Source organism: Lepus europaeus, chromosome 2 (genome assembly GCF_033115175.1).
Source record: "Lepus europaeus isolate LE1 chromosome 2, mLepTim1.pri, whole genome shotgun sequence".
Taxonomy (NCBI): Eukaryota; Metazoa; Chordata; class Mammalia; order Lagomorpha; family Leporidae; genus Lepus; species Lepus europaeus.
Window position 1 is genome coordinate 2,645,885 of NC_084828.1, and position 23,863 is coordinate 2,669,747.

A 23,863-nucleotide genomic window follows, 5' to 3' on the forward strand; every position below is an offset into this window, starting at 1 on the left:
GCGTGGTTGTGCAGTGATGACTGTTCAGCTTTTTGGATGTTACGTGTTCCTCAACAGGCATCTGTGTGTGTGGACAGGTGTGCGGGGTGGGGTTTGACGCAGGGAGAAGTGGCAGGAGCAGCGAGGGAAGCTCGAGGAGACGGAAATGGTGCTCAGAGGCAGCGGGGGCTGAGGTTTGCCTTTGACAGACGGGGGTGACACGAGGAAGCTGTGGGGCGATGGGGTGACCTTACGTGATTAGACACAGAGCTGTTCTGTGCCCCGCACACGACAGTCTCTGTGTGGATAACTATGGGAAGGTGTGACATGTCATTTCTAAACTTTCAGGACAAGGCTTTGAAGTTTTTCAGCATCACTGGGCAGACAATGGAGAGTTTTGTGAAGTCCCTGGATGGAGATGTCAAAGAGCTTGATTCTGACGAAAACCAGTTTGTCTTTGCTTTAGCTGGAATTGTGACAAGTAAGTACTGCTCCTGATGGCTGCTCTGTGCACGGGGACGCTGGCAGGGGTGTGTGCCAGCGTCTCTGGGCATCGTGTGCCATGCAGGCCTCACCCTGGAGACCCTGAGCCTGGCTGGGTGTGTGTGTGTGTGTATGTGTGTGTGTGTGGTGGCACCAGGTGTATATAGTTCGGAAAGTCAGTGCAGGTGAATCTGGTGTCAGTTACGAAGAGCGACCCGAGGGAAGCATGGGTGGGTGTTGTAGGTGCTGTTTGCTTATGTGCATGGGTAGAAGTGGAAACAGACAGTCTCTGAGGTCAGCTAGCTGTTCTTTTGATCATCATCTTTTAACTAACGTCTGGCTAAAGCAACAGCCTCAGGCCAAGCTGAGACTGAGCTCTCGTTATCATTTTAGGATCATAATTAAGGAATTCCCAAGACTGAAATTATCTCTTCAGTAGATTTCTCCTGCAAGATTATGATGTTAAGCCTTTCCCTGGGAGTAAGGATAACTCGGACAAACTGACAGGGATGAAGCCGGGCCAGGTGATTCTCAGCAGCTGGGAGGTGGTGTCTCCGGGGGAGCCTGATGTTCTGAAGTCACGGCGGTTCAGCCGCTGGCTGCGGGGCCTCTTGTGGCCCGGTGGTTTAAGCCGCTTTCTGCCGTGCCAGCATCCCATGTTGGAGCACCACATATATATATATATTTTTTTTTTTTTAAAGATTTTTTATTTATTTGAAAGTCAGAGTTCCACAGAGAGAGAGGAGGCGGGGCGGGGGGGTGGAGAGGCTCCATCCGCTGGTTCATTCCCCAATTGGCCGTGCTGGCCGAAGCTGCGCTGATCTGAAGCCAGGAGCCAGGAGCTTCTTCCGGGTCTCCCACGCAGGTGCAGGGGCCCAAGGGCTTGGGCCATCTTCCCCTGCTTTCCCAGGCCATAGCAGAGAGCTGGATCCGAAGCGGAGCAGCCGGGACTTGAACCGGTGCCCATATGGGATGCCGGCCCTGCAGGCGGTGGTTTTACCTGCTGCGTCACAGCCCCGGCCCCACGGAGCACCATTTTGAGTCCTGGATGCTGTGCTTCTGATCCAGCTCCCTGTATTGCACCGGAGAAGGCAGCAGCAGGTGGTCCAAGTGCTTGGATCCCTGACACCCATGTCGGAGACTCCAGTGGAGTTCTGGGCTTCTGGGTGCAGCCGTTGCCGCCATGTGGGGAACAAGTCAGTAGATGGAAGAGCTCTCTATCTCTAACTCTGCCTTCAGATAAAAATCTTAAGAAAATCGTGACTCACTGTGATGTCCCCTTTCCCGCGGTCTTTCTCTGCCATACCCCGTGCACCTCATGCAGCCATTCTCCGCGATTGAAGGGAGGAAGACTGTGTTCTTCATGGTTCTTCTGTGTCATCCCAGTGAATCAGGTCTCGGGTAGATATTTTTTCTGTAGTCTCTCTTTTTTTTTTTTGACAGGCAGAGTGGACAGTGGGAGAGAGAGACAGAGAGAAAGGTCTTCTTTTGCCGTTGGTTCACCCTCCAATGGCGCCGCGGCTGGCGCACCGCGCTGATCCGAAGGCAGGAACCAGGTGCTTCTCCTGGTCTCCCATGCAGGTGCAGGGCCCAAGCACTTGGGCCATCCTCCACTGCACTCCCGGGCCACAGCAGAGAGCTGGCCTGGAAGAGGGGCAACTGGGACAGAATCCGGCACCCCGACCGGGACTAGAACCTGGTGTGCTGGCGCCGCTAGGCGGAGGATTAGCCTAGTGAGCCGTGGCGCCGGCCTCCGTAGTCTCTTAAAAATTGCTGATGCGTGGGTGGAGCCGACTGCCATGTCTCTGGCAGTCTCATCTCTTGGTGGCTGTCTGTTCATCCCAGCGCCTGTCGTCGGAGCAGACTTGCTGTGCTTCCTGTTTCAGTGTTGGAAGGCGGTTCTCTAACAGAGGCGTTAGCGACTTGGTGTTTGGGTTTCTTCTCTGCAAGGCCCCCGGGGGCCTGTGATTCGCTGCGTGACCGTGCGCCGCCTGCTGCAGTGCCGAGGCACTTGCTGTTGGGCAGGGCCAGCGTGTTGCCCACATCCAGCCCGGCTGGCCTCGTCTTCCTGCTCATGTGCCTTAGGTGAGAGCCCTTGTGAAGGGCGGGAAGTGGGTACTCACTTTTGCACAGGTGTGAATTTGGGAGGAAGCGTACCTTCCGGTGCTGGTTTGTTATTAAAGTGCTGCTTTGGGGCCCGGTGCTGTGGCGTAGCGGGTAAAGCCGCCGCCTGCAGTGCTGACATCCCATATGGGCACTGGTTCTAGTCCCAGCTGCTCCACTTCCGATCCAGCTCTCTGCGATGGCCTGGGAGAGCAGTAGAAGATGGCCCAAGTCCTTGGGCCCTGCACCCACGTGGGAGACCTGGAAGAGGCTCCTGGCTTCGGATCGGCGCAGCTCTTGCCATTGTGGCCATCTAGGGGAGTGAACCAGTGGAAGGAAGACCTCTCTCTCTGCCTATGCCTTTCTCTAACTCTGTCTTTCAAATAAATTAATTAATTTAAAAAAAAGTTCCGCTTTGCAGAGGCCGTGGGGACGCGTGCAGCTCAGTCCTGAGATTTCTGTGGGGAAGCAGTCACAGAGGTAGTCTTCCTTCTGGAGCTGTTGTTTTTAAAAACTTGCATACACACAGTCTTTATTGTTGTATATTGACCTTTTTGTAGTTCTGTGGATTTGGCCAAATGCATGTAGCCATGTGTGTTAGCTGGCTTTTTGTTACCGTCACTAAGATCCCAGCACCAGTGCTGTGGTGTGGGTGTAAAGCTGCCGCCTGCAGTGCCTGCAGTCCCATGTGGGCGCCTGTTCAAGTCCCTGCTGCTCTGTTTCCTGCTCAGCTCCCTGCTGATGTTCCTGGGAAAAGCAGCAGCAGATGGCCTAAGGCCCTGGGCCCTTGCACCCACATAGGAGACCTGGAAGAAGCTCCTGGCTTCTGGCTTTGGCCTGGCCCGTTGCGGCCATCTGGGGAGTGAACCAGTGGATGGAAGATCTCTCTCTCTTTCTCTGCCTTTGCCTTTCCTTCTCTGTGACTTTCAAATAAATAAATAAATTTTTATAAACAAAACAAAAATCCTTTGAGCTAATTTTTAAAAAAGATTTATTTATTTGAAAATCAGAGTTAGGAGAGACAGAGAGGTCTTCCTTTCACTGGTTCACTCTCCAAATGGCCGCAGTGGGTAGGGCTGAGCCAGGCTGAAGCCAGGAGCCGGGAGCTTCCTCCTGGTCTCCCATGGGGTGCAGGGCCCAAGCACTTGGGCCATGCTCCACTGCCTTCCTGGGCCATAGCAGAGAGCTGGCCTGGAAGAGGGGCAACCAGGACAGAACTGGCGCCCCAACCGGGACTAGAACCTGGTGTGCCGGTGCCACAGGCAGAGGATTAGCCTAGTGAGCTGCGGCGCCGGCCCCCTTTGCCTCTCAGTTCTGATTTGTGTGTCCAAGTAATGTTAGATAGTAACGCAGCATGGAAATTACTCTTTGATGTTGGTAGCACAGGGTAGGACTGGGTCAGCATAGCCTCCTGACGGCCTCCTGGGGCACACGGCTAACCAGCCCGGCCTTCTGTATGTCAGGGCCATCTCTCCTGGCCCTCCAGGCCTGCTGCCCGTCCCCCCCCACACACAAAGAGGAGGGGTTGCACTGAGGCACCCTGTCCAGCCCTGCTGCCACTGAGTGGCCCTGGATTCTTGCACCTGTGGCCTTTGGGAAGAATCTGATGCCAGATGATGGTTCAGTCTGTGTGGTTCTGGAGGGGAAGGAAGGTGCCAGTTTTGAGCCCGGTCCTGCAGGTCTTCTGGCGTCTGGGGGAGTCGGCGCAGGCGTGGGGCTGCTGGTAGGCGCGCTCCTGCCGCGGGTCGTGGCACCCCGGTTGAGGAGAGCCTGTGTGGGCTCAGGAGTGCGCCAGGGTCCGTGGAGACTGGTGAGCTTTGCGCTGCCTCCAGTGTTTCCCACAGGGGCTGCGTCATCTGGAGTTCTGGTGCTGTTTTCGCCGTGTCCAGAACAGACTCTTCTGGAAGTATTGGTTCTTGGAACCATTTGGTTCTGGGTGGCTCGAGCTTCAGGACACGTCCTCAGGGCCCGGGTGGGCCCTCGTCACAGCGCCGCAGCTTCCAAAGGCAGGGGCGTCGCTTAGTGGAGAGCTGACATCCAGTCTGAGCACTGGTCAGCTGTCTCTGAATCATGTCAGATCCTCTCTCGGCAGCGGCCGGACGGAAGTGCTCAGCCTGTAGGCAGCAGGTAGCAGCCGGCGTCAGTGGAGGCCTGTGGAAAGGAAGATGGGCTGTCTCGACCCAGGCAGCTCCGCCACACGGGAGTGTCTTCCAGGGCGTCGCTGGACAGGGACGCTCGCTGGTGGTCAGAGGTCACCGCGTGGACACTGGCCCCAGGGCCGTGTGCTGGGTCACGTGGGAGGGAGAGAAGCCAGGGTCTAGGTGGGCTGGGACACTGGGACACTGGGGACTGTTTGTAGCTGGCAGTAGGGCGTGTGCATTTGTGCTGCCCTCACGCAAGGCCTGCGACCTGGCTGAGCTCAGCTGCACTGGGGCAGCTTTTAAATCTTGACGCCTGGACTGAGGGGCAGGCTCAGACAGGCAGGGGTCTTCCTGCCGTGCCGTGGGGTCCCATCCCTGGAGTGCGTCTGGGCCTTGGCATCAGGGGCTGCTGTGCGCTGTGTGCTGCCAGGCCGTATCCGTGGCCTCTGCTCCAGGATGTTGGTAGCAGCCAGGTGTGGCAGTCACGAACATCTCTGAGCTTGGCCCCCCGGCCAGTTGAGAACCACTGCTTGGAGCATGGGCTGACCTTTCCTGCGTGTCATAGAGGGTTTGTGGTGCCTGGAGGTACTCGAGGTGGTGGTCAACAGGGGTTTTGACATCATTGCAGGATTCTGACGTTGGTTTCGTCCAGTCACACGGTGGTCTTAACTAATTCAGCACATCTGTTCTCTACAACGTCCTGTTCATAACAGCTTTTTTTTTTTTTAAATATTTATTTAGTTGAAAGATAGAGTTACAGAGAGAGGTAGAGACAGAGAGAGAGAGGGCTTCCATCCACTGGTTCACTCCTCAGATGGCCACAGAGGCCGGAGCTGCACTGATCTGAAGCCAGGAGCAAGGAGCTTCTTCTGGGTCTCCCACACAGGTGCAGGGGCCCAAGGACTTGGCCCATCTTCCACTGCTTTCCCAGGCCATAGCAGAGAGCTGGATCAGAAGTGGAGCAGCCGGGACTTGAACCGGTGCCCATATGGGATGTGGGGCCTGTAGGCGGTGGCTTTACCCACTATGCCACAGTGCCAGCCCCCATAGTTCTTTTTTTTTTTTTTTTTAACAGGCAGAGTGGACAGTGAGAGAGACAGAGAGAAAGGTCTTCCTTTGCCTTTGGTTCACCCTCCAATGGCCGCTGCGGCCGGTGCGCTGCAGCCGGCGCACCGCGCTGATCTGAAGCCAGGAGCCAGGTGCTTCTCCTGGTCTCCCATGGGGTGCAGGGCCCAAGCACTTGGGCCATCCTCCACTACACTCCCGGGCCACAGCAGAGAGATGGCCTGGAAGAGGAGCAACTGGGACAGAATCCGGTGCCCCGACCGGGACTAGAACCTGGGTGCAGGCGCCGCAGGTGGAGGATTAGCCTAGTGAGCTGCGGCGCCGGCTTGCCCCCATAGTTCTTGACCACTTCTTGAATCATGTGTTCTGTTGGCAAAATTAATTCTCAGAGTAGCCAAATTTTTGTAGTGGAGAATTTTCTGGAGCTTCTGAAAAACATCCTTGCACCGTGCACTACGCTTTGCCAATTGCAGTTACAAAATACATCTCCCCATCACATTTTGCAGAGGTTTTGTCCCATGGAAGAAGTGTTCTAATAACGGCCCCGGGGAAATGGTGACAGGCTGCGGCGATGACAGGCCGGGTCTTCCCTTCCCTGGTTGAGGGGGCAGCCGGGGTGGGGGAGGATCAGAGCCATTTGAAAAAGCGGCAGCTGTGCGTGTCCGAGCCTCCGGGTGATGGGCACCCCTCCTGGAGCTGTTTCCCGTGGTGGGGGCGGTCGCAGGATGTGGCTGGAAGGGAGTCTTACCAATGACTCTTCTGCCCTGGGCTTTGTGGAGTGCCCACTCCACAGGGGACGCTTTTCCACACCAGCGCGGGCGGCTGTCAGAGTGAGAGGGACATCTCCCAGCAGTCGCTGAGCTGGCATGCCGGTGTCCACTCGGAGCAAACAGAAGACGGGCGGGCTTCGTTTTTCCAGCTGGCTCTCAGGCTACAGGACTTCTCCCCACCCCACAGAAGACAGTGGGCTTGGTTCTTCCAGCTGGCCCTCAGGCTACAGGACTTCTCCCCACCCCACAGAAGACAGTGGGCTTGGTTCTTCCAGCTGGCCCTCAGGCTACAGGACTTCCTGACTTTTTGCCCAGAAGCCCGATCCCTTGAGTGGGCAGGAAATGGAATTCTTTTTTTTTTTTTTTTTTAGTTTTTGACAGGCAGAGTGGACAGTGAGAGAGAGAGACAGAGAGAAAGGTCTTCCTTTTTGCCGTTGGTTCACCCTCCAATGGCCGCCATGGTTGGTGCGCTGCGGCCGGCGCACCGTGCTGATCCGATGGCAGGAGCCAGGTGTTTATCCTGGTCTCCCATGGGGTGTAGGGCCCAAGCACTTGGGCCATCCTCCACTGCACTCCCTGGCCACAGCAGAGAGCTGGCCTGGAAGAGGGGCAACCGGGACAGAATCCGATGCCCCGACCGGGACTAGAACCTGGAGTTCCAGCGCCACAAGGCAGAGGATTAGCCTAGTGAGCCACGACGCTGGCCAGGAAATGGAATTCTAAGAGTCACTTTGCACACAGCTGCAGCTGCCGCTGGCTGAAACGACCCCAGCCCCGGCCCTGCCGCCTGCCCCGGCATGGAAGGAAGTGTGCTGACAAGGTGTTCTCACTAGCCCAGGCAAACGGCTGTGCTGCAGAAGTGTAGGAGCAGTAGCCTTGGTCAGGACACAGAGCGAGAAGGGTGGGCGCGGCCCTCTGGGCAGCCGCTCAGGAGGTGTGCATTCACACAGATGCATTAAAACCTGCCCAGCCTCGCTCTGAAAACTGACCTGAGTTCAGAGGCAGCACCGTGGCTCCTCCCTCCCAGCCCGTAGTCTGTCTTCATGCTATGAAAATAGAATGGGGCAGGATTGCCAGAAGTAAGTCGCTGCCTGGGTAAGTGAACCCTAATGCCGCACTAATCCCGATGCTTGGTTGTGCCCTCTGGACTATGAGCAGTTTGTAGACAAAATATATTTCACAAAATTGAAGTGACATGCAGGTGGAGGACAAGGCGTTTTGCACAGGCTCTTTGTTTTTTTGACAGGCAGAGTTAGACAGTGAGACAGAGAGACAGAGAAAGGTCTTCCTTCCGTTGGTTCACCCCCCAAATGGTCACTACGGCTGGTGTGCTGCGCCGATCCGAAGCCAGGAGCCAGGTGCTTCCTCCTGGTCTTCCATGGGGGTGCAGGGCCCAAGCACTTGGGCCATCCTCCACTGCACTTCTGGGCCACAGCAGAGAGCTGGACTGGAAGAGGAGCAACCGGGACAGAATCCGGTGCCCCAACCGGGACTAGAACCCGGGTGCTGGCGCCACAGGCAGAGGATTAGCCTAGTGAGCTGCGGCGCCAGCCTTAGCACAGGCTCTTAAAACCCGCAGCTCCAGTGTCCCTTACAGTGGAACCGTTCTGTGCTCCCGTGGGGAGGTTTCCAGGGTCTTTCTGCAGGAAGTGTGGATTCTCTGGCTGGTTTGTTCTTGCAGAGCTGCAGGAAAGTTAACTCTTTTTTTTAAAAATAATTTATTTATTTGTTTGAAAGAGTTACACAGAGAGAGAAGGAAAGGCAGAGAGAGAGAGGGGTCTTCCATCTGTTGGTTCACTCCCCAGATGGCTGCAATGGCCAGAGCTGTGTTGATCTGAAGCCAGGAGCCCGGAGCTTCCGGGTCTTCCACGTAGGTGCAGGGGCCCAAGGACTTGGGCCATCTTCCACTGCTTTCCCAGGCCACAGCAAAGAGCTGGATCGGAAGTGGAGCAGCTGGGACTCCAGCTGGTGCCCATATGGGATGCTGGTACTGCAGGTGAAGGCTTTCCCCGCTACACCACAGCACCAGCCCCAATATGTCACTTTATTAGGCAAAAATGTCTGTTGTGTCTTCTTCAGTTGCCTTTTCATCTTCTCGAGGTCTTCTGCTTCTTCTTCCATTGCTACTGTTTGTGAGAAGCTTTGTGGAAAGTAAACTCTCGGTGAAACCTCTTCATTGTTCTTTCCACAAAGGGGTTTTAGGTCGTCCCCTGGAGGGGCCTCCGCACACCTCGCTGGGTCACTTGCTCGGCGCTCTGGTTTTGTGGGGGGTGCGTTTATCGCACAGGCGTCCCCAGTCGTGGTTGGATCACATGGGCTCTTCCGCCCTGTTCGCGTGTCCTGGGGTGCTGAGAGCATTTTCACAGAGGGCCACCCAGAGAGATTTTTGTTGCCTGCTTCTGATTGAGGTGTTGTTCTGTGTGACTGAGTTCTGAGAGTCCTTTGTGTATGCTAGATTCCAGCCTCTTCTCAGATCCGTGATTTGCGGATGTTTTGTCTCCCCCAGGAGTTTTTTGCTTCCTTGATAGTGTCCTGAAGCACAGAAGTTTATCTTGGTTGTATCCAGACTGCATCTGTTTTTCTTCAGTTATATTTTTTCTTGTGTCTAAGAGGCCGTTGTCTCATTCCGTGTCCATGAGGATTTATTCCTATGTTTTGTTTTAAGAATTTTATAGTTTTAGCTCCTACATGTTTTGAGCTAATTTTCTAGTGGTGTGCAGTATGGAGTCCACATAACCCCTTCAGGTATGGATGTTCAGTTGTCTTGACCCCGTTTCTTTCTTTCTTTCTTTTTTTTTTTTTTGAGACCCTGTCTCGGGTTTATTTGTACAAACAGCACAGGAGGACACTAGCCCCACGCAGACAGCAGCCCAGGGGTCACACCAGTCTTTTTGCCCTTGCATTGGCAGGCACAGGCTGTTACTAGGGTGCCTTTGCGGGGGGCTGGGCACCTTTGGGAGGAGCCTGAGCCGGAACTGGGGCTGCAGGTGTGGCCTGGGCCTTGGGCTTGGTTTGGGCCTGAGCCTTGGGTTTGGCTTGGGCCTGGGCCTTGGGCTTGGTTTCAGCCTGGGCCTTGGGCTTGGTTTCAGCCTGGGCCTTGCTCTTGATTTGAGCTTGAGCTTGGGCCTTGATTTGAGCCTTGACCTTGCCCTTGATTTGGGGCTCAGTCTTGGCCTTTGCCTTGGTCTGTGGCCGTTGACCCCGTTTCTTGAAAAGATTGTTTATGTCTCTCCTGTGAAATTATCTTTGAAAATTAACTGGCCATAAATGTGAGGGTTTGTTTCTGGACTCTCAGTTCTACCATTGTCCTTATGCTGTTATCATTATTTAAAAATGATTTATTTTTATTCGAAAGCAGAGATGGAAAGAATGAGAGACGGAGATGGAGGACTTCATCTGCTGGCCCACTCCCCAGATAGCTGCAGCTCTCAGGGCCAGGCTGAACCCGGGAGCCTAGAACTCCCTCTGGGTCTCCCGTGGGTGCAGGGACCCGAGCGCTGCAGTCACCTGCTGCCTCCCAGGGTGCACATGAGCAGGGAGCTGGGATTGGAAGTGGAGCTGGGACTCGAACCCAGGCACTCAGACGTGGGATGTGGTGCCTTAGCCACTGTGCCCAACACCCACCCCTGTCGTTACCTTTATTGCTGAAAATAAGTTGCATTTGCTAGACTCCAAAGCAGAAGTCTCATAACACACCCCCAGTCTGTGTGTCCTTCTCAGCGTACGTAATCGGTACTGCTTCATTTCGTAAATTACGTCCCTGCTCTGCTACCTCTGGGAGTGCCTAGAAGCAGCTCGACTGAGAAGTGAACGTGGAGGGAAGTGCAACAGACAGTTAAACCAGGCCGTCGTGTGCTCACGCTGGGTGCTAGCGACGTCATTCTGAGCCTGGATCCACTCCCAGGTGCCGCAGGTACACCAAGGGTCAGTGAGGGCAGTGCAGACTGCAGTGTGACGTGTGAGTGAGTGTTGACGGCGGACAGACGCTGGCGCTCATTCACACTGGCTCCATGTTGTAGTTCACACGGGAGCCATTGATACTTCATGAAACGCAGGACTGGCAGGCGCTGCTCCAGTACCGTATATGATGATATGGGGCTTCACCTACCAGTAAGCTTGCTGTGTTGGGTTGTTTTTTGAAGATTTATTTTATTTATTTGAGAGACAGAATTCCATAGAGAGGTAGAGACAGAGAGAGAGAGATCTTCCATCCACTGGTTCACTCCCCAGATGGCTGCAATGGCTGGAGCTGTGCCGATCCAAAGCCAAGAGTCAGGAGCTTCTTCCGGGTCTCCCACATGGGTGCAGGGGCCCAAGGGCTTGGGCCATCTTCTACTGCTTTCCCAGGCCACAGCAGAGAGCTGGCTTGGAAGTGGAGCAGCCGAGACTTGAACTGGTGCCCATGTGGGATGCCGGTGTATCAGGCCAAGGCTTTAATCTGCTGTGCCACAGCGCCGGCCTCTGGATTTTTTTTGACCTGCTATGATACAACATATTTTTTGCTGATTTTTTTCTTTCTTTCTTTTTTAAGATTTATTTATTTATTTGAAAGAGTTACACAGAGAAGGAAAAAGCAGAGAGAGAGGTCTTCCCTCTGCTGGTTCACTCCCCAATTGGCTGCGGTGGCCGGAGCTGAGCCGATCCGAAGCCAGGAGCTTCTTCCGGGTCTCCCACATGGGTTCAGGGGCACAAGGACTTGGGGCATCCTCCACCACTTTCCCAGGCCACAGCAGAGAGCTGGATTGGAAGTGGAGCAGCCGGGACTCGTACCGGCGCCCATATGGGATGCCGGCACTGCAGGCAGTGGCTTTGTCCGCTACGCCGCAGCGTCGGCCGCGCTATTTTTTCCTTCAGACACGTGTTGTGATGTCTCCGTTACCCGTTGCTGAGTGACAAAGCACCGGGGAGCTTGAAAGCTGCAGCAGCACTGGCTCTGTCCGGGAGTTTGCAGTCCAGGCGGAGCTCAGCAGGGACTGTTCGCTGCTGCCCTGGAATACCGAGGCCTCAGGTGGGGCGGCCGGGGCTCGGGAGGGCTCGCCCCGTCCTCCTCTCTCCCCTCCCTCCCCTCTGTGGTCTCAGGCTTCACTGTGCTCCTTCGGTGTCAGCCTCAGGTGACCAGGGCTGGCAGAGCCAGTGGCGCCGCTTCCTGCCCAGCTCTGGGCGTTGGCGTCAGCTCTGCTGCGTTCTCTCAGGCACAGGGGAGCCCAGCACCCGGCCTGCCCGTGGGGCCACGTCTGGAGACAGCTGGCCGCCGGCCCAGGACAGGGCCTGTGCCCACGTGAGGGCTCCCTGTGGCTGCTGGCCCGGCGCTGGAGTGTGGTGGTGCTGGACACGCTCGGATCCCAGCGCTCTGTCCTGTCGCACAGGCGTCTGCTCTACGTGCGACCTCCCCCGCTGCTGCTCTGACTCCTCTGATTATCAGCCATGCTTTTGGGCTCAGCTGTGTGGATAACACCATTTTTTAAAGTCTCTTGTGCTGTCTGGGTTTTCGTTAGGTGTCTTAGGAGAGAAACAGCAGCAGATACTGTGCCCTGGGAAGGTCTAGATTCTGACGTGGTGCTGTTTGTTTTGCAGATGTTGCCGCCATAGCGTGTGGTCGGGAATTCCTGGTCACCTCCAGCCGGGTGCTCCTGGACACCATCCTGCAGCTCCTGGGAGACCTGAAGCCGGGCCAGTGCACCAAACTCAAAGTGTACGGTGGGCTGTACCAAAAAGTCAGTGTCTCCCCGTGGGGTAGAACGTGCGCACTGCGCCTCTCCAGGTGAAGGCAGTTAGCTTGGCAGTAGTCCTGCAGAGGAGAAGGGACACCCTGCCGGCGGCGTAGGTGCTGTCTCCTAAGTGGCATCGTGGGAACGTGGTGTACGGAGCAGTGTTTCTGCCTGGAGCGCCCGGGGAGCCCGAGTGCTGTGTTGTGACGCTCCAGGGTTGTGTTAACCGCAGGGTCCTCGTCTCCAGATGACTCAGGTATTGTTCTGTCAGTGCCCAGCCGCCAGCTACCCAAACCTGTGTTCGCTTTCTGTCGTTGAGTGGAAAACCTCCTCAGACGACGTCTGTGGTCCAGCGTCTGAGCAGGCGTGACTGGTTCTCTGGGATCGTTCTCGAGGCTCTGGGCGAGAATCTTCTTGCGGGCTGTTGGCAGCATCCAGTGACTTGTGTTGCCAGGCCTCGGTCCTCGCTGGTGGGCATCCGCCCTCTCTGGTGGCCACGTCTTCAGCCAGGGCAGCTCCAGGAGGCCTCCCTCAGACGTCGTCTGCTAGCAGCCAGATGAGGCTGTGCTCCCGCGGGCCCCGTGTTCAGGGTAGATGCACCGGCTGATAAACGGCCTCTTAGCGCAGTCAGCCGCAGCGTTCCCTGTGCCTGGTAACATAAACAGGTGTGATGAGTTGGTAGTCCCAGGGGTCGGGGAAGGAATCACTGGAGAGCCATTTAGGGTTCTGTCACACCGCTCATTCTGAGGGCTGGCTTTTCCTTTTTGGAGCATGGTTTTTAAAAAAATTCATTTATTGAGAGACGGACAGCTTCCATATGCTGGTTCACTCCCGAAGTGTCCACAGTGGCTGAAATAGTCCAGGCCAAAGCCAGGAGCTGAGAGCCTAGCCCAGGTCTCCTACCCGGGAGGCAGGAACCCAGTTACTGGAATGCTCACTGCTGCCTTCCTGGGTCTGCATTGGCCCGATGCTGGAATCAGGTCCTGGAGCCAGGAATCAGACTCAGGCCGGTGTGGAGTGCCGGTGTCAGCCGGGTTTGCCTGCTGGGCCCGGCGCCCACCTCTTGGAACACTTTCTTACACTTCCTTCTTTCTAGTCTTGGCCACATCTTTCCCATGTCTGCGGCCATCCTGCCTTGGTGTTTCTTGTCTTTCCTTGTGTGAGTTGAGAATTTCCTGTTGCTTGCTGTGCCAGGTCCTTCAGGGTCCTTCCTGAATGTTTTGAATGTACGTTATAAGAATCTGAGTCCTGTTTGGCCCCCTTGGGACATTGTGATTTTTTGTTTTTGTAGCAGTCCGCTCGGTGGTGAGGCTGTGAGTGGTGGCAGTCCGTCTGCTTGGCGGCGAGGCCGTGCGTGGTGGCCGTGCGCTGGGCGGCGAGGCCGTGCGTGGTGGCAGTGCGCTCGGCGGCGAGGCCGTGCGTGGGGGCAGTGCGCTCGGCGGCGAGTCCGTGCGTGGTGGCAGTGCGCTGGGCGGCGAGGCCATGCGTGGTGGCCGTGCGCTGGGCGGCGAGGCCGTGAGTGGTGGCAGTCCGTCTGCTTGGCGGCGAGGCCGTGCGTGGTGGCAGTGCGCTGGGCGGTGAGGCCGTGCGTGGTGGCAGTGCGCTGGGCGGTGAGGCCGTGCGTGGTGGCAGTGCGCTGGGCGGCGAGGCTGTGCGTGGTGGCCGTGCGCTAGGTGGCGAGGCCGTGAGTGGTGGCAGTCCGTCTGCTGGGCGGCGAGGCCGTGCGTGGTGGCAGTGTGCTGGGCGGTGAGGCCGTGCGTGGTGGCAGTGCGCTCGGCGGCGAGGCCGTGCGTGGTGGCCGTGCGCTAGGTGGCGAGGCCGTGAGTGGTGGCAGTCCGTCTGCTTGGCGGCGAGGCCGTGTGTGGGGGCAGTGAGCTCGGTGGCGAGGCCGTGCCTGGTGGCAGTGCGCTCGGCGGTGAGGCCATGCGTGGTGGCAGTGCGCTCAGCGGTGAGGCCGTGCGTGGTGGCAGTGCGCTCGGCGGTGAGGCCGTGCGTGGTGGCCGTGCGCTAGGTGGCGAGGCCGTGAGTGGTGGCAGTCCGTCTGCTTGGCGGCAAGGCCGTGTGTGGGGGCAGTGAGCTTGGTGGCGAGGCCGTGCGTGGTGGCAGTGCGCTGGGCGGCGAGGCTGTGCGTGGTGGCCGTGCGCTAGGTGGCGAGGCCGTGAGTGGTGGCAGTCCGTCTGCTTGGCGGCGAGGCCGTGCGTGGTGGCAGTGCGCTGGGCGGTGAGGCCGTGCGTGGTGGCAGTGCGCTCGGCGGTGAGGCCGTGCGTGGTGGCAGTGCGCTCGGCGGTGAGGCCATGCGTGGTGGCAGTGAGCTCGGTGGCGAGGCCGTGCCTGGTGGCAGTGCGCTCGGCGGTGAGGCCATGCGTGGTGGCAGTGCGCTCAGCGGTGAGGCCGTGCGTGGTGGCAGTGCGCTCGGCGGTGAGGCCGTGCGTGGTGGCCGTGCGCTAGGTGGCGAGGCCGTGAGTGGTGGCAGTCCGTCTGCTTGGCGGCAAGGCCGTGTGTGGGGGCAGTGAGCTTGGTGGCGAGGCCGTGCGTGGTGGCAGTGCGCTGGGCGGTGAGGCCGTGCGTGGTGGCAGTGCGCTTGGCGGTGAGGCCGTGCGTGGTGGCAGTGCGCTCGGCGGTGAGGCCGTGCGTGGTGGCCGTGCGCTAGGTGGCGAGGCCATGAGTGGTGGCAGTCCGTCTGCTTGGCGGCGAGGCCGTGCGTGGTGGCAGTGCGCTCGGCGGTGAGGCTGTGCGTGGTGGCAGTCTTTTCTGTGTGGTTTCATTGTCAGTCCCAGTGCAGAACTCTCGCATGTGTGCTGTGCCGTGGCTGTTGGGACCGGGACAGGGTCCATGTCCTCCTCAGTTCCAGGTCTGCGGAGGCTCTTTCTGATCAGGCCCATACGTGCGCACAGTGTGAGGCCGGGGGTCTGTGAGCAGGTACTGGGGTCCCTCCATTGAGCTGTCAGTTTGTACCCTGCCAGTCATCCCTGCTGTGACTCTGCCCCCAGCCAGCTCAGGGGCTCGGAGGCCTTCGTGTGTGAGGGACACTCCCCTCCTGCTGATGGCCTGGGAGGTCCCATGCCACCATGGTCACTGCCAGGAGACCCCCTTCTCACCCCTGAACCAGACGCCTGCGGATGCCGTCTGTGGGGACCCTGGCCGCTCTGAGCGCCTGGGGTCGTGAGGGATGGACTCTGCGGTTGTCCCCACCCCCCCAGCCTGTAGAGTCCTCGGAAGGCTGCTGTCTGGCTTCTGTCTGGAGTTGATAGCAGCGTTCCTGGAGGCGCAGGGATGAGGCGTGTTCACGCCGTCTTGTCGGGAACCGGACTGTCGTTTGTGCTCTCTAATCCGTGTGTGGGCAGCAGTCGCGATGAGCTTAGAGTACGGGTGGCACCGCTTTGCTGGCTCCTTGTAAGCATCCTGCGTCCCAGCAGAGGCAGTGCTCGGCCTCTCCCCGGGTGACGGGCGTCGGCTGTCTGCAGGTTCTGCGCTGTAGACACGAGGCTGCGGGGACTGTCCTTTACCGAGGCTCCCCGCTCGCCTGGGTGAGGCTGGCGCTGGAGGAGGCTGTGACGTCTGTTGTCTGAGGTGCTGCCAGGCTGGTGCCAGGGTGTGCCCCTGCCCCTGCCCGCTCCTGCCCCTGCACACTCCTGCCCCTGCGTGCTCCTGCCCTGCCCCTGCCCCTGCCCACTCCTGCCCTGCCCCAGCCCCTGCCCACTTCTGCCCTGCCCCTGCACGCTCCTGCCCTGCCCCAGCCCCTGCCCCTGCGTGCTCCTGCCCTGCCCCAGCCCCTGCCCCTGCACGCTCCTGCCCTGCCCCAGCCCCTGCCCCTGCCCACTCCTGCCCTGCCCCTGCCCCTGCACACTCCTGCCCCTGCACGCTCCTGCCCCTGCCCCACCCCCCGCCCTCCCCCTCCCCCTGCCCCTGCCCCTGCAGTGCTCAGTGTCCTGCGTCCCCATCAGTTTCCTGTTTGTTACATCTCATGAAGAGCAGGTATACCTTCCACATCTCCCCTGCTTCCAGATACAATTGCACCCCGCAGCTGAGGCGCTTCTCTTGTGCCTGTTCAAGCTCGGAGTTTGTGGCCACCCAGTCCCTTCCCCCGGTGCCAGGGTGAGGCTTGTGAGCAGTGTGGGTCTCTTCTCGCATCTCTGGCTCTCGTCCCGGAGCTCTGTGCGTTTCAGTCCTAAGGAGCTCTTACTGAGTGCTAGGGCCAGGGGTGGGGAAGTGCCTTCAGAGCTGTTGTGTTTTCCCAAGTCTTCCATCTGACAGCACAGTATACAGACTGTTTGGTGTCTTACCCTGCTTTGGGGTCTCAGCACATGTCGGCCTGAGCCAGTCCTCTCCCGTTGGCCTGAGCCAGTCCCCACCGTCCACCCGAGCCAGTCCCCACCGTCGGCCCGAGCCAGTCCCCCCCACCTGTCGGCCTGAGCCAGTCCCCACCGTCAGCCTGAGCCAGTGCCCACCGTCGGCCTTGGCTGCTTGCTGACACTCACAGCTGGTCACCTTTCCCGTCTTCAGGCACTGCTGTCTCGTCGCCTCTCCATCCTCTTCATGCTGACTCCCAGCCTGGAATCCTCTGGAACTGAGACCTCCTTTTCTCTCATTTCTTTTTCTTTTTTTAAAGATTTATTTATTTATTTGAAAGAGTTACACAGAGAGAGAGAGAGAGAGATCTTCCATCTGCTAGTTCACTCCCCAATTGGCTACAATGGCTGGAGCTGTGCTGATGAAGCCAGGAGCCAGGAGCTTCCTCCAGGTCTCCCACATGGGTGTAGGGGCCCAAGGACTTGGGCCATCTTCTGCTGCGTTGATTTCTCAACAGTGTTGCAGTGGATTCGTTTCTGAGAGGAGGAGCGTGGTGGGGGCAGGAGGTGTGGAGTCACCACACAGACCCCGGGAGTTGGGTGAAAGTCGGCCACCTTGGCATGGCTTTCTCATTCCACCACAATCCTCCACTGCTTCCCCAGGCCATAGCAGAGAGCTGAATTGGAAGTGGAGCAGCCGGGACTTGAACTGGTGCCCATTTGGGATGCCGGCACTGCAGGTGGCGGCCTTACCTGCTACGCCACAGCGCCGGCCCTCTCCTGGACCTTCTTATACTATAAATAACCCCCTTTTCTTCTTGGCCTCTCCTTGTCTCTTTCCTGAGGACTGCTCTTTCACTGTTACCTGCGTGGTCAAACGTTACTTATTTGCAGCGCTTGGTGCCTGAACTCGGAAGCAGGGCTTCGCAGGCCCATTTCTCGGAGGCCATTCCTCGTCCCCTCCTGCAGAGACTCCCCTCTGCGTCGGCCAGCTTCCCTGTGCGTTAACTAAAGCACCTGCGCTCCTGAAGGAGGGCGTGGTGTGGCTCCGAGATAGGCGGTTGCTGCTCTGGCAGCTGGTGAGGCTGACAGAATGCTCGCAGAAGGAGGGCCACAGGGAGAGCCAGGAGCAGAGGCTGTGCGAACTCTGTTGCTCACATAAGCGACCCTCTCCCAGAACCGCCTTCCGGGGCCCCCCGTGACCCTGTGACCTCCCACTAGGCTCACCTTCCAGTCACTGTAATTAAACCAGCCACTAGCATTCATCCACTAATGCTGACACAAGACTGGGGCCACGCCTCCAATACATGGGCCTTTGAGACACCATAGTGTCCACTGTTGCCATCACACAATGCAAAACACATTCACTTCATGTCCCAGAGTCCCCAGGTCTTAGCCCAACATTAATTCAAATATCCAAAGGCCAAGTCTCATCTGAAACTGAAGGGAAGCTGCTCCAGTGAGGGGTGGAGTTTCAGACAGGACTGACAGAGAGGGAGGTCTCCGTCTGCTTCCCAGTGGCTGGAGCTGGGCCGGTCTGAAGCCAGGAGCCAGGAGCTTCCCCTGGGTCTTCCTGTGGGTGCAGAGCCCAAGCACTTGGGCCATCTTCTACTGCTTTCTCAGGCCACAGAGAGCTGGGTCTGAAGAACAGTGGGACACAAACTGGGCCCATGTGGGCCAGGGCACAAAGCCAGTGCTGCGAGCAGAGGCGTAGCCTGCTGTGCCGTAGCACCAGCCCTGAATATCTTCTTTTTAAAAAAGATTTATTGATTTATTTGAAAGAATCACGGGGCGGGGAGGGAGTCCATTTATCAGTTCACTCCCCAAATGATTGTAATGGTCAGGGCTAGGCCAGGCCGAAGCCAGGAGCTTCCTCCGGGTCTCCTGCGTGGGTGCAGGGGCCCAGGACTGGAGCCATCCTCTGCACTCTCCCAGGTGCATTAGCAGGGAGCCTGATGGGGAGCGGAGCAGCCGCGACTCAGGCCCCCAGTGGGATGCCAGCACCGCAGACAGGCACTGCAGGCTACGCCACAGCGCCAGCCCCTAGCTTGAAATCTTTGTGGATGACTCATTCACAGTCTGATTCTGTGTTCCTGGCTTTCCTCAGCTCTGAGGGTGTGCCAGTGGCATGGCCTGAGCTGTGGCATGGGCTGTCCTGAGGCCTGCTCTGCACTTTGTCTTGGGTGGATGTCCTCTCTGGGGTCACTGTATTCTCGGCCTCCCTCCCACCTTCCCATCCTCGTCCTTCTGTTCTCCAAGACCTGCTGCTCCCCAGTCCTTCCCATGCCTGCCCGCTCCCCCTCGTCCCCAGGCGGGCCAGGACCAGCCTGGCCATTGGCCTTCTCGTTCCTACAGCTGGGGTGGCCCGGGAGGCATGAGAAAGGCCCTTGGTCCCTCTCTTGGCTGTGAGCGCCCTTGGATGTGCTAGTGTGTCCTTGTTCACTGCCGTGTGGCCTTCCACAGGAGCCTGGGCTGAGGTGGGGTGCTCGCCTGCCACTTCCCTCTGCAGCTGAGTGGAGTGGAGGGCATGTTCGGTGCCCGGCCTCGGTGCCCGACACCGTGTTCACCGTCAGGGGCCAGAGGAGCGGTGGGTGGGTGGCCAGGGAGGGGCCGGGGGAGGATGGGCTCTGCAGGGCTGGCTCTAGTCCAGGCAGGGGGCGAGGTGGGAGGAGTGTGGAGAGGCCGTGGAGTTTGGCCTCTCCTGGTCGCTGCCCCTTGAGCGAGTTGCTGTTGCATCCCAGCCACTTTGCCAGGGAGAAGGCTGCTCATCCCCAGCTGAGCAGGGAGCGGATCTCCCTTGAGAGCAAACCTGTGTGGCCAAACCTACACCTCTCAGGGAGCAGGCGCCCTGAGGGATCCACCCGCTGGATCTGCAGGTCTGACCCCCCGTACAGCTCCCCCTCTTGCAAAGACAGAACGTAGCAGGGATAGTTGGAGTGCTTTTGAAAGATGCTTCTAGAAGTATTTCCACAAGAGGAGTTGAAGCATTGACAGCATTTTCAAGGTCAGTGTGCAGAGTGTTAGAGTCCACTGTGTGCAGAGTGTGCCTTGCTTGTCTCTCATTCCCTATAAACTTTCCTTTTTTTTTTTTTCAAAGAAAAAAGGTTGACTTTTAAAAAATGTAAATTTCATTTTACTTGAAAGTCAGAGAGATCTCCTGTCTGCTGGTTCACTTCCCAGATGCCCGTCACAGCTATTAGATGTGTCACAGTTACATTTGTTCCATTTAACTTCTTAAAGATGACTGATTTTGACCCAATACAAGATTTTAAATACATTTGTCAGTTTGTGAGTTGCTTTTATCACATTAAAGCTAAATGGCGGGCAGGCGGGTGGGTGCTGCGGCTCACTAGTCTAATCCTCTGCCTGCGGCGCTGGCACTCCGGGTTCTAGTCCCGGTTGGGGCCCGGTTCTGTCCTGGTTGCTCCTTTTCCAGTCCAGCTCTCTGCTGTGGCCCGGGAAGGCAGTGGAGGATGGCCCAAGTGCTTGGGCCCTGTACCCACGTGGCAGACCAGGAGGAAGCACCTGGCTCCTGGCTTCGGATCAGCGCAGCGCACTGGCCATGGCGGCCATTTGGGGGGTGAACCAATGGAAAAAGGAATACCTTTATCTCTGTCTCTTTTCTCTCTCTCACTGTCTAACTCTGCCTGTCAAAACAAAAACAAAACAAACAAACACTAAATGGCAGGCCAGCACTGTGGTAGCCGGTTAAGCTGCCTCCTGCAGTGCCGGCACCCTTTGTGGGCACCGATTCAAGCTGCACTTCCTGTCCCGCTCCCTGCTGATGCACCTGGGAAAGCAGCAGAGGACGGCCCAGGGGCTTGGGCCCCTGCACCCATGTGGGAGACCTGGAAGAGGCTCCTGGCTCCTGGCTTTGGCTTGACCCAGCCCCAGCCATTGCGACCGTTTGGGGAGTGAACCAGCAGATGGAAGACCTCTCTTTATCTTTCCCTCTTTCTCAGTAACTCTACCTTTCAAATAAATAATAACAAAAAACCCTAAATGGCAGTCTGAAGAATTTCAGCTGGACGTACATTCTGAAGTTTGCCCCTGTTGTGGTCGTCCCCAGATGTTAGTTTTGGCTTGAAGACCCAGAGAAGACTGGCCTGCCTGCCTGTGCGGGCGCTCCCGGTAATGGCTCTGTGGGCCCCCATGGACACAGCCTGGAAGGGCACTCGGCCCCAAGGACTTCTGGCTGTGTCAGGGGGATGCAGGGGTAGTAGGCGGCGACTTAACCCGCTGCACTCCAGTGCTGGCCTCCTAAATATTAAATGTTTGTAAGACTGTTTCTGCCTACGTGTTTTCTGTGTGCAGCTGATAGCTGTAGTGCCTCAAGACTTCTGCTCTGTGGTTGATTTGGTGCTGGCTTACAGTCCAGTTCTTGTGTGTTACTGCGGTTTCTATTGACAGGCAGAGTGGACAGTGAGAGAGAGAGACAGAGAGAAAGGTCTTCCTTTGCCATTGGTTCACCCTCCAATGGCCGCTGCGGCCGGCGCACCGCACTGATCCGAAGGCAGGAGCCAGGTGCCTATCCTGGTCTCCCATGGGGTGCAGGGCCCAAGCACTTGGGCCATCCTCCACTGCCTTCCCGGGCCACAGCAGAGAGCTGGCCTGGAAGAGGGGCAACCAGGACAGAATCCGGCGCCCCGACTGGGACTAGAACCCAGTGTGCAGGCGCCGCAGGTGGAGGATTAGCCTAGTGAGCCGCGGTGCCGGCCCAGACTGAGATTTTTAAAAAAATATTTATTTTATTTGAAAGGCAGTTACAGAGAGGCAGAGGCAGAGAGGGAGGGGGAGGTCTTCCATCTGCTGCTTCACTCAGATGGCTGCAATGGCCGGAGCTGCGCCGATCTGAAGCCAGGAGCCAGGAGCTTTTTCCAGGTCTCCCACGTGGGTGCAGGGGCCCAAGGACTTGGCCATCTTCTACTGCTTTTCCAGGCCACAGCAGAGAGCTGGATCAGAGGCAGAGCAGCCGGGACTTGAACTGGCGCCCATATGGTACACTGGCACTGCAGGCAGTGACTTTACCTGCTACACCACAGCGCCAGCCCCCACAGATGTACATTTATTAGTTCCATGTTCTTGGAGTTCTTGGAAGACCAGGAGGAGGGTCCTTTCAGCGTCCAGGAACCTGGGGGAGCTCCTGTCCTGGTACCTTGACAATAAATTGTTGGCCTGTGACTTTCCCAGGCCTACCAAAAGTGTGAGGTGGAGTTAAGCCTGGGAGTTCTCTCTTCCAGTTCTGTGCAGGGTCTGCGGTCCAGCGCTGTCTGTGTCTGCTGTGGCTTTGCTGTCGCGGACACTCAGGCCTCTGCTTGCTGTCGTCCTGTGTGCTCAGCCCTGCAGAATTTGTGTCCCCTGCGTCCTAGTCAGAGGTGTCTTCATTTCTTGCAAGCCCTTTCACTATTTTAAAGGTTTTGCAAAAATGCACGTCCAGCCTTTGTTGTTGTTGTTGTTGTTGCTGCTTTGTGGTATGGAGTGACTAGGAGCTCTGCAGTTTGAAGTATTGTCAGAAAGCGAAATCCTGTAGTTTCTTCCTTCAGCAGACTCTGCATTGCTGCTGGGGTTCGGCTCCCAGCCCAGTGTGTGAACCCCCTTTCCCTTGGAGACTGCTTTGCTGGCCGTCAGGACCGTGTGGGCCGTGCCGGCGTGTGGGCCCGACGGGATCACTCGGGTGTCGCCTGTACTGCTCACTGAATGAAAGGAGGCTGCTGGGTTTTAGGTGGCCGAGGTGGACTTTGAGAGGCTGGTGAGACAGAGGCGGAGCAGTGGCTGTGGCGTGTGCGGTCTCCTGTCGGACCCTCTCTGCCTTTGTCTCTAGGTTGTGTGGGTGAGTCTGCGGAAGGTGACGTCACGGCCAGAGTTCCCTGTTCTTCTCTCATGTAGACAACTGGTACTTTGCACGCCTGGCATTTACTACATCTACTGCTAGCCAGGTGGTGGCGCTGAGCTCTGAAGTGTTAGGAGACCGCCCGATGTGCTGGGCCTGGCTGGGAGACGGGTGCAGGGGAACGGCGGGCTGGGCGGGCCCACATCTCATCCCGTTTCCTTTATGTTGCAGGCTCATGCTGATGTCCCTGTACAACGTGAGCATCAACCTGAAAGGCCTGAAGTACATCAGCGAGAGCCCGGGATTCATCCCCTTGCTGTGGTGGCTTCTGGGCGGTAAGGGGGCCCGGGGCCTGCACTGCCTCTGTGCGGCTCGCGCGGCCTGTCCTCTGCCGCTGAGAGAGTGGTACAGTGTTGGCCAGAGGAGTGCTTGCCTCGCCGCAGAGGGTAGTTCCAGCAGCCGAAAGCTCGTTGTACTTTCTCAAGTGGGGCTTCCAGTTGAGTTGCAGTTCACCAGCGAGTCCCCGCCACGGCGAACAGCTGCGGGGCGGCACCTGCCTGTCCCTTCTCCGAACACTCAGGCCGTGCTGGGGGGGGGGGAGCTCCGAACACTCAGGCCGTGCTGGGGGGGGGGGCTCCGAACACTCAGGCCTCTGAACACTCAGGCGCGTGCTGGGGGGGGCTCTGAACACTCAGGCCGTGCTGGGGGGGGGGCTCCGAACACTCAGGCCGTGCTGGGGGGGGGGCTCTGAACACTCAGGCGCGTGCTGGGGGGGGGGGCTCTGAACACTCAGGCCGTGCTGGGGGGGGGGGAGCTCCGAACACTCAGGCCGTGCTGGGGGGGGGCTCCGAACACTCAGGCCTCTGAACACTCAGGCGCGTGCTGGGGGGGGCTCTGAACACTCAGGCCGTGCTGGGGGGGGGGCTCCGAACACTCAGGCCGTGCTGGGGGGGGGGCTCTGAACACTCAGGCGCGTGCTGGGGGGGGGGGGCTCTGAACACTCAGGCCGTGCTGGGGGGGGGCTCTGAACACTCAGGCCGTGCTGGGGGGGGGCTCCGAACACTCAGGCGCGTGCTGGGGGGGGCTCCGAACACTCAGGCCGTGCTGGGGGGAGGGGCTCTGAACACTCAGGCCGTGCTGGGGGGGGGCTCCGAACACTCAGGCGCGTGCTGGGGGGGGGCTGTGAACACTCAGGCGCGTGCTGGGGGGGGCTGTGAACACTCAGGCGCGTGCTGGGGGGGCTCCGAACACTCAGGCGCGTGCTGGGGGGGGGCTGTGAACACTCAGGCGCGTGCTGGGGGGGGGCTGTGAACACTCAGGCGCGTGCTGGAGGGGGCTGTGAACACTCAGGCGCGTGCTGGAGGGGGCTGTGAACACTCAGGCGCGTGCTGGGGGGGGCTGTGAACACTCAGGCCGTGCTGGGGGGAGGGGCTCTGAACACTCAGGCCGTGCTGGGGGGGGGCTCCGAACACTCAGGCGCGTGCTGGGGGTGGGC

General features: G+C 58.2%; 1 protein-coding gene across 2 annotated transcripts in view; it reads left to right on the forward strand.

The window, feature by feature from the left end:
* HSF2BP (heat shock transcription factor 2 binding protein) overlaps window positions 1-23,863 on the forward strand; it is an 85,182-nt gene that overhangs the window by 26,215 nt on the left and 35,104 nt on the right. For both annotated transcript variants that reach the window (XM_062175106.1, XM_062175114.1), the window contains 3 exons: window positions 328-460; window positions 12,116-12,233; window positions 22,600-22,703. In XM_062175106.1, coding sequence (XP_062031090.1) covers window positions 328-460; window positions 12,116-12,233; window positions 22,600-22,703 — 355 coding nt within the window. The remainder of the gene's footprint in view (window positions 1-327; window positions 461-12,115; window positions 12,234-22,599; window positions 22,704-23,863) is intronic.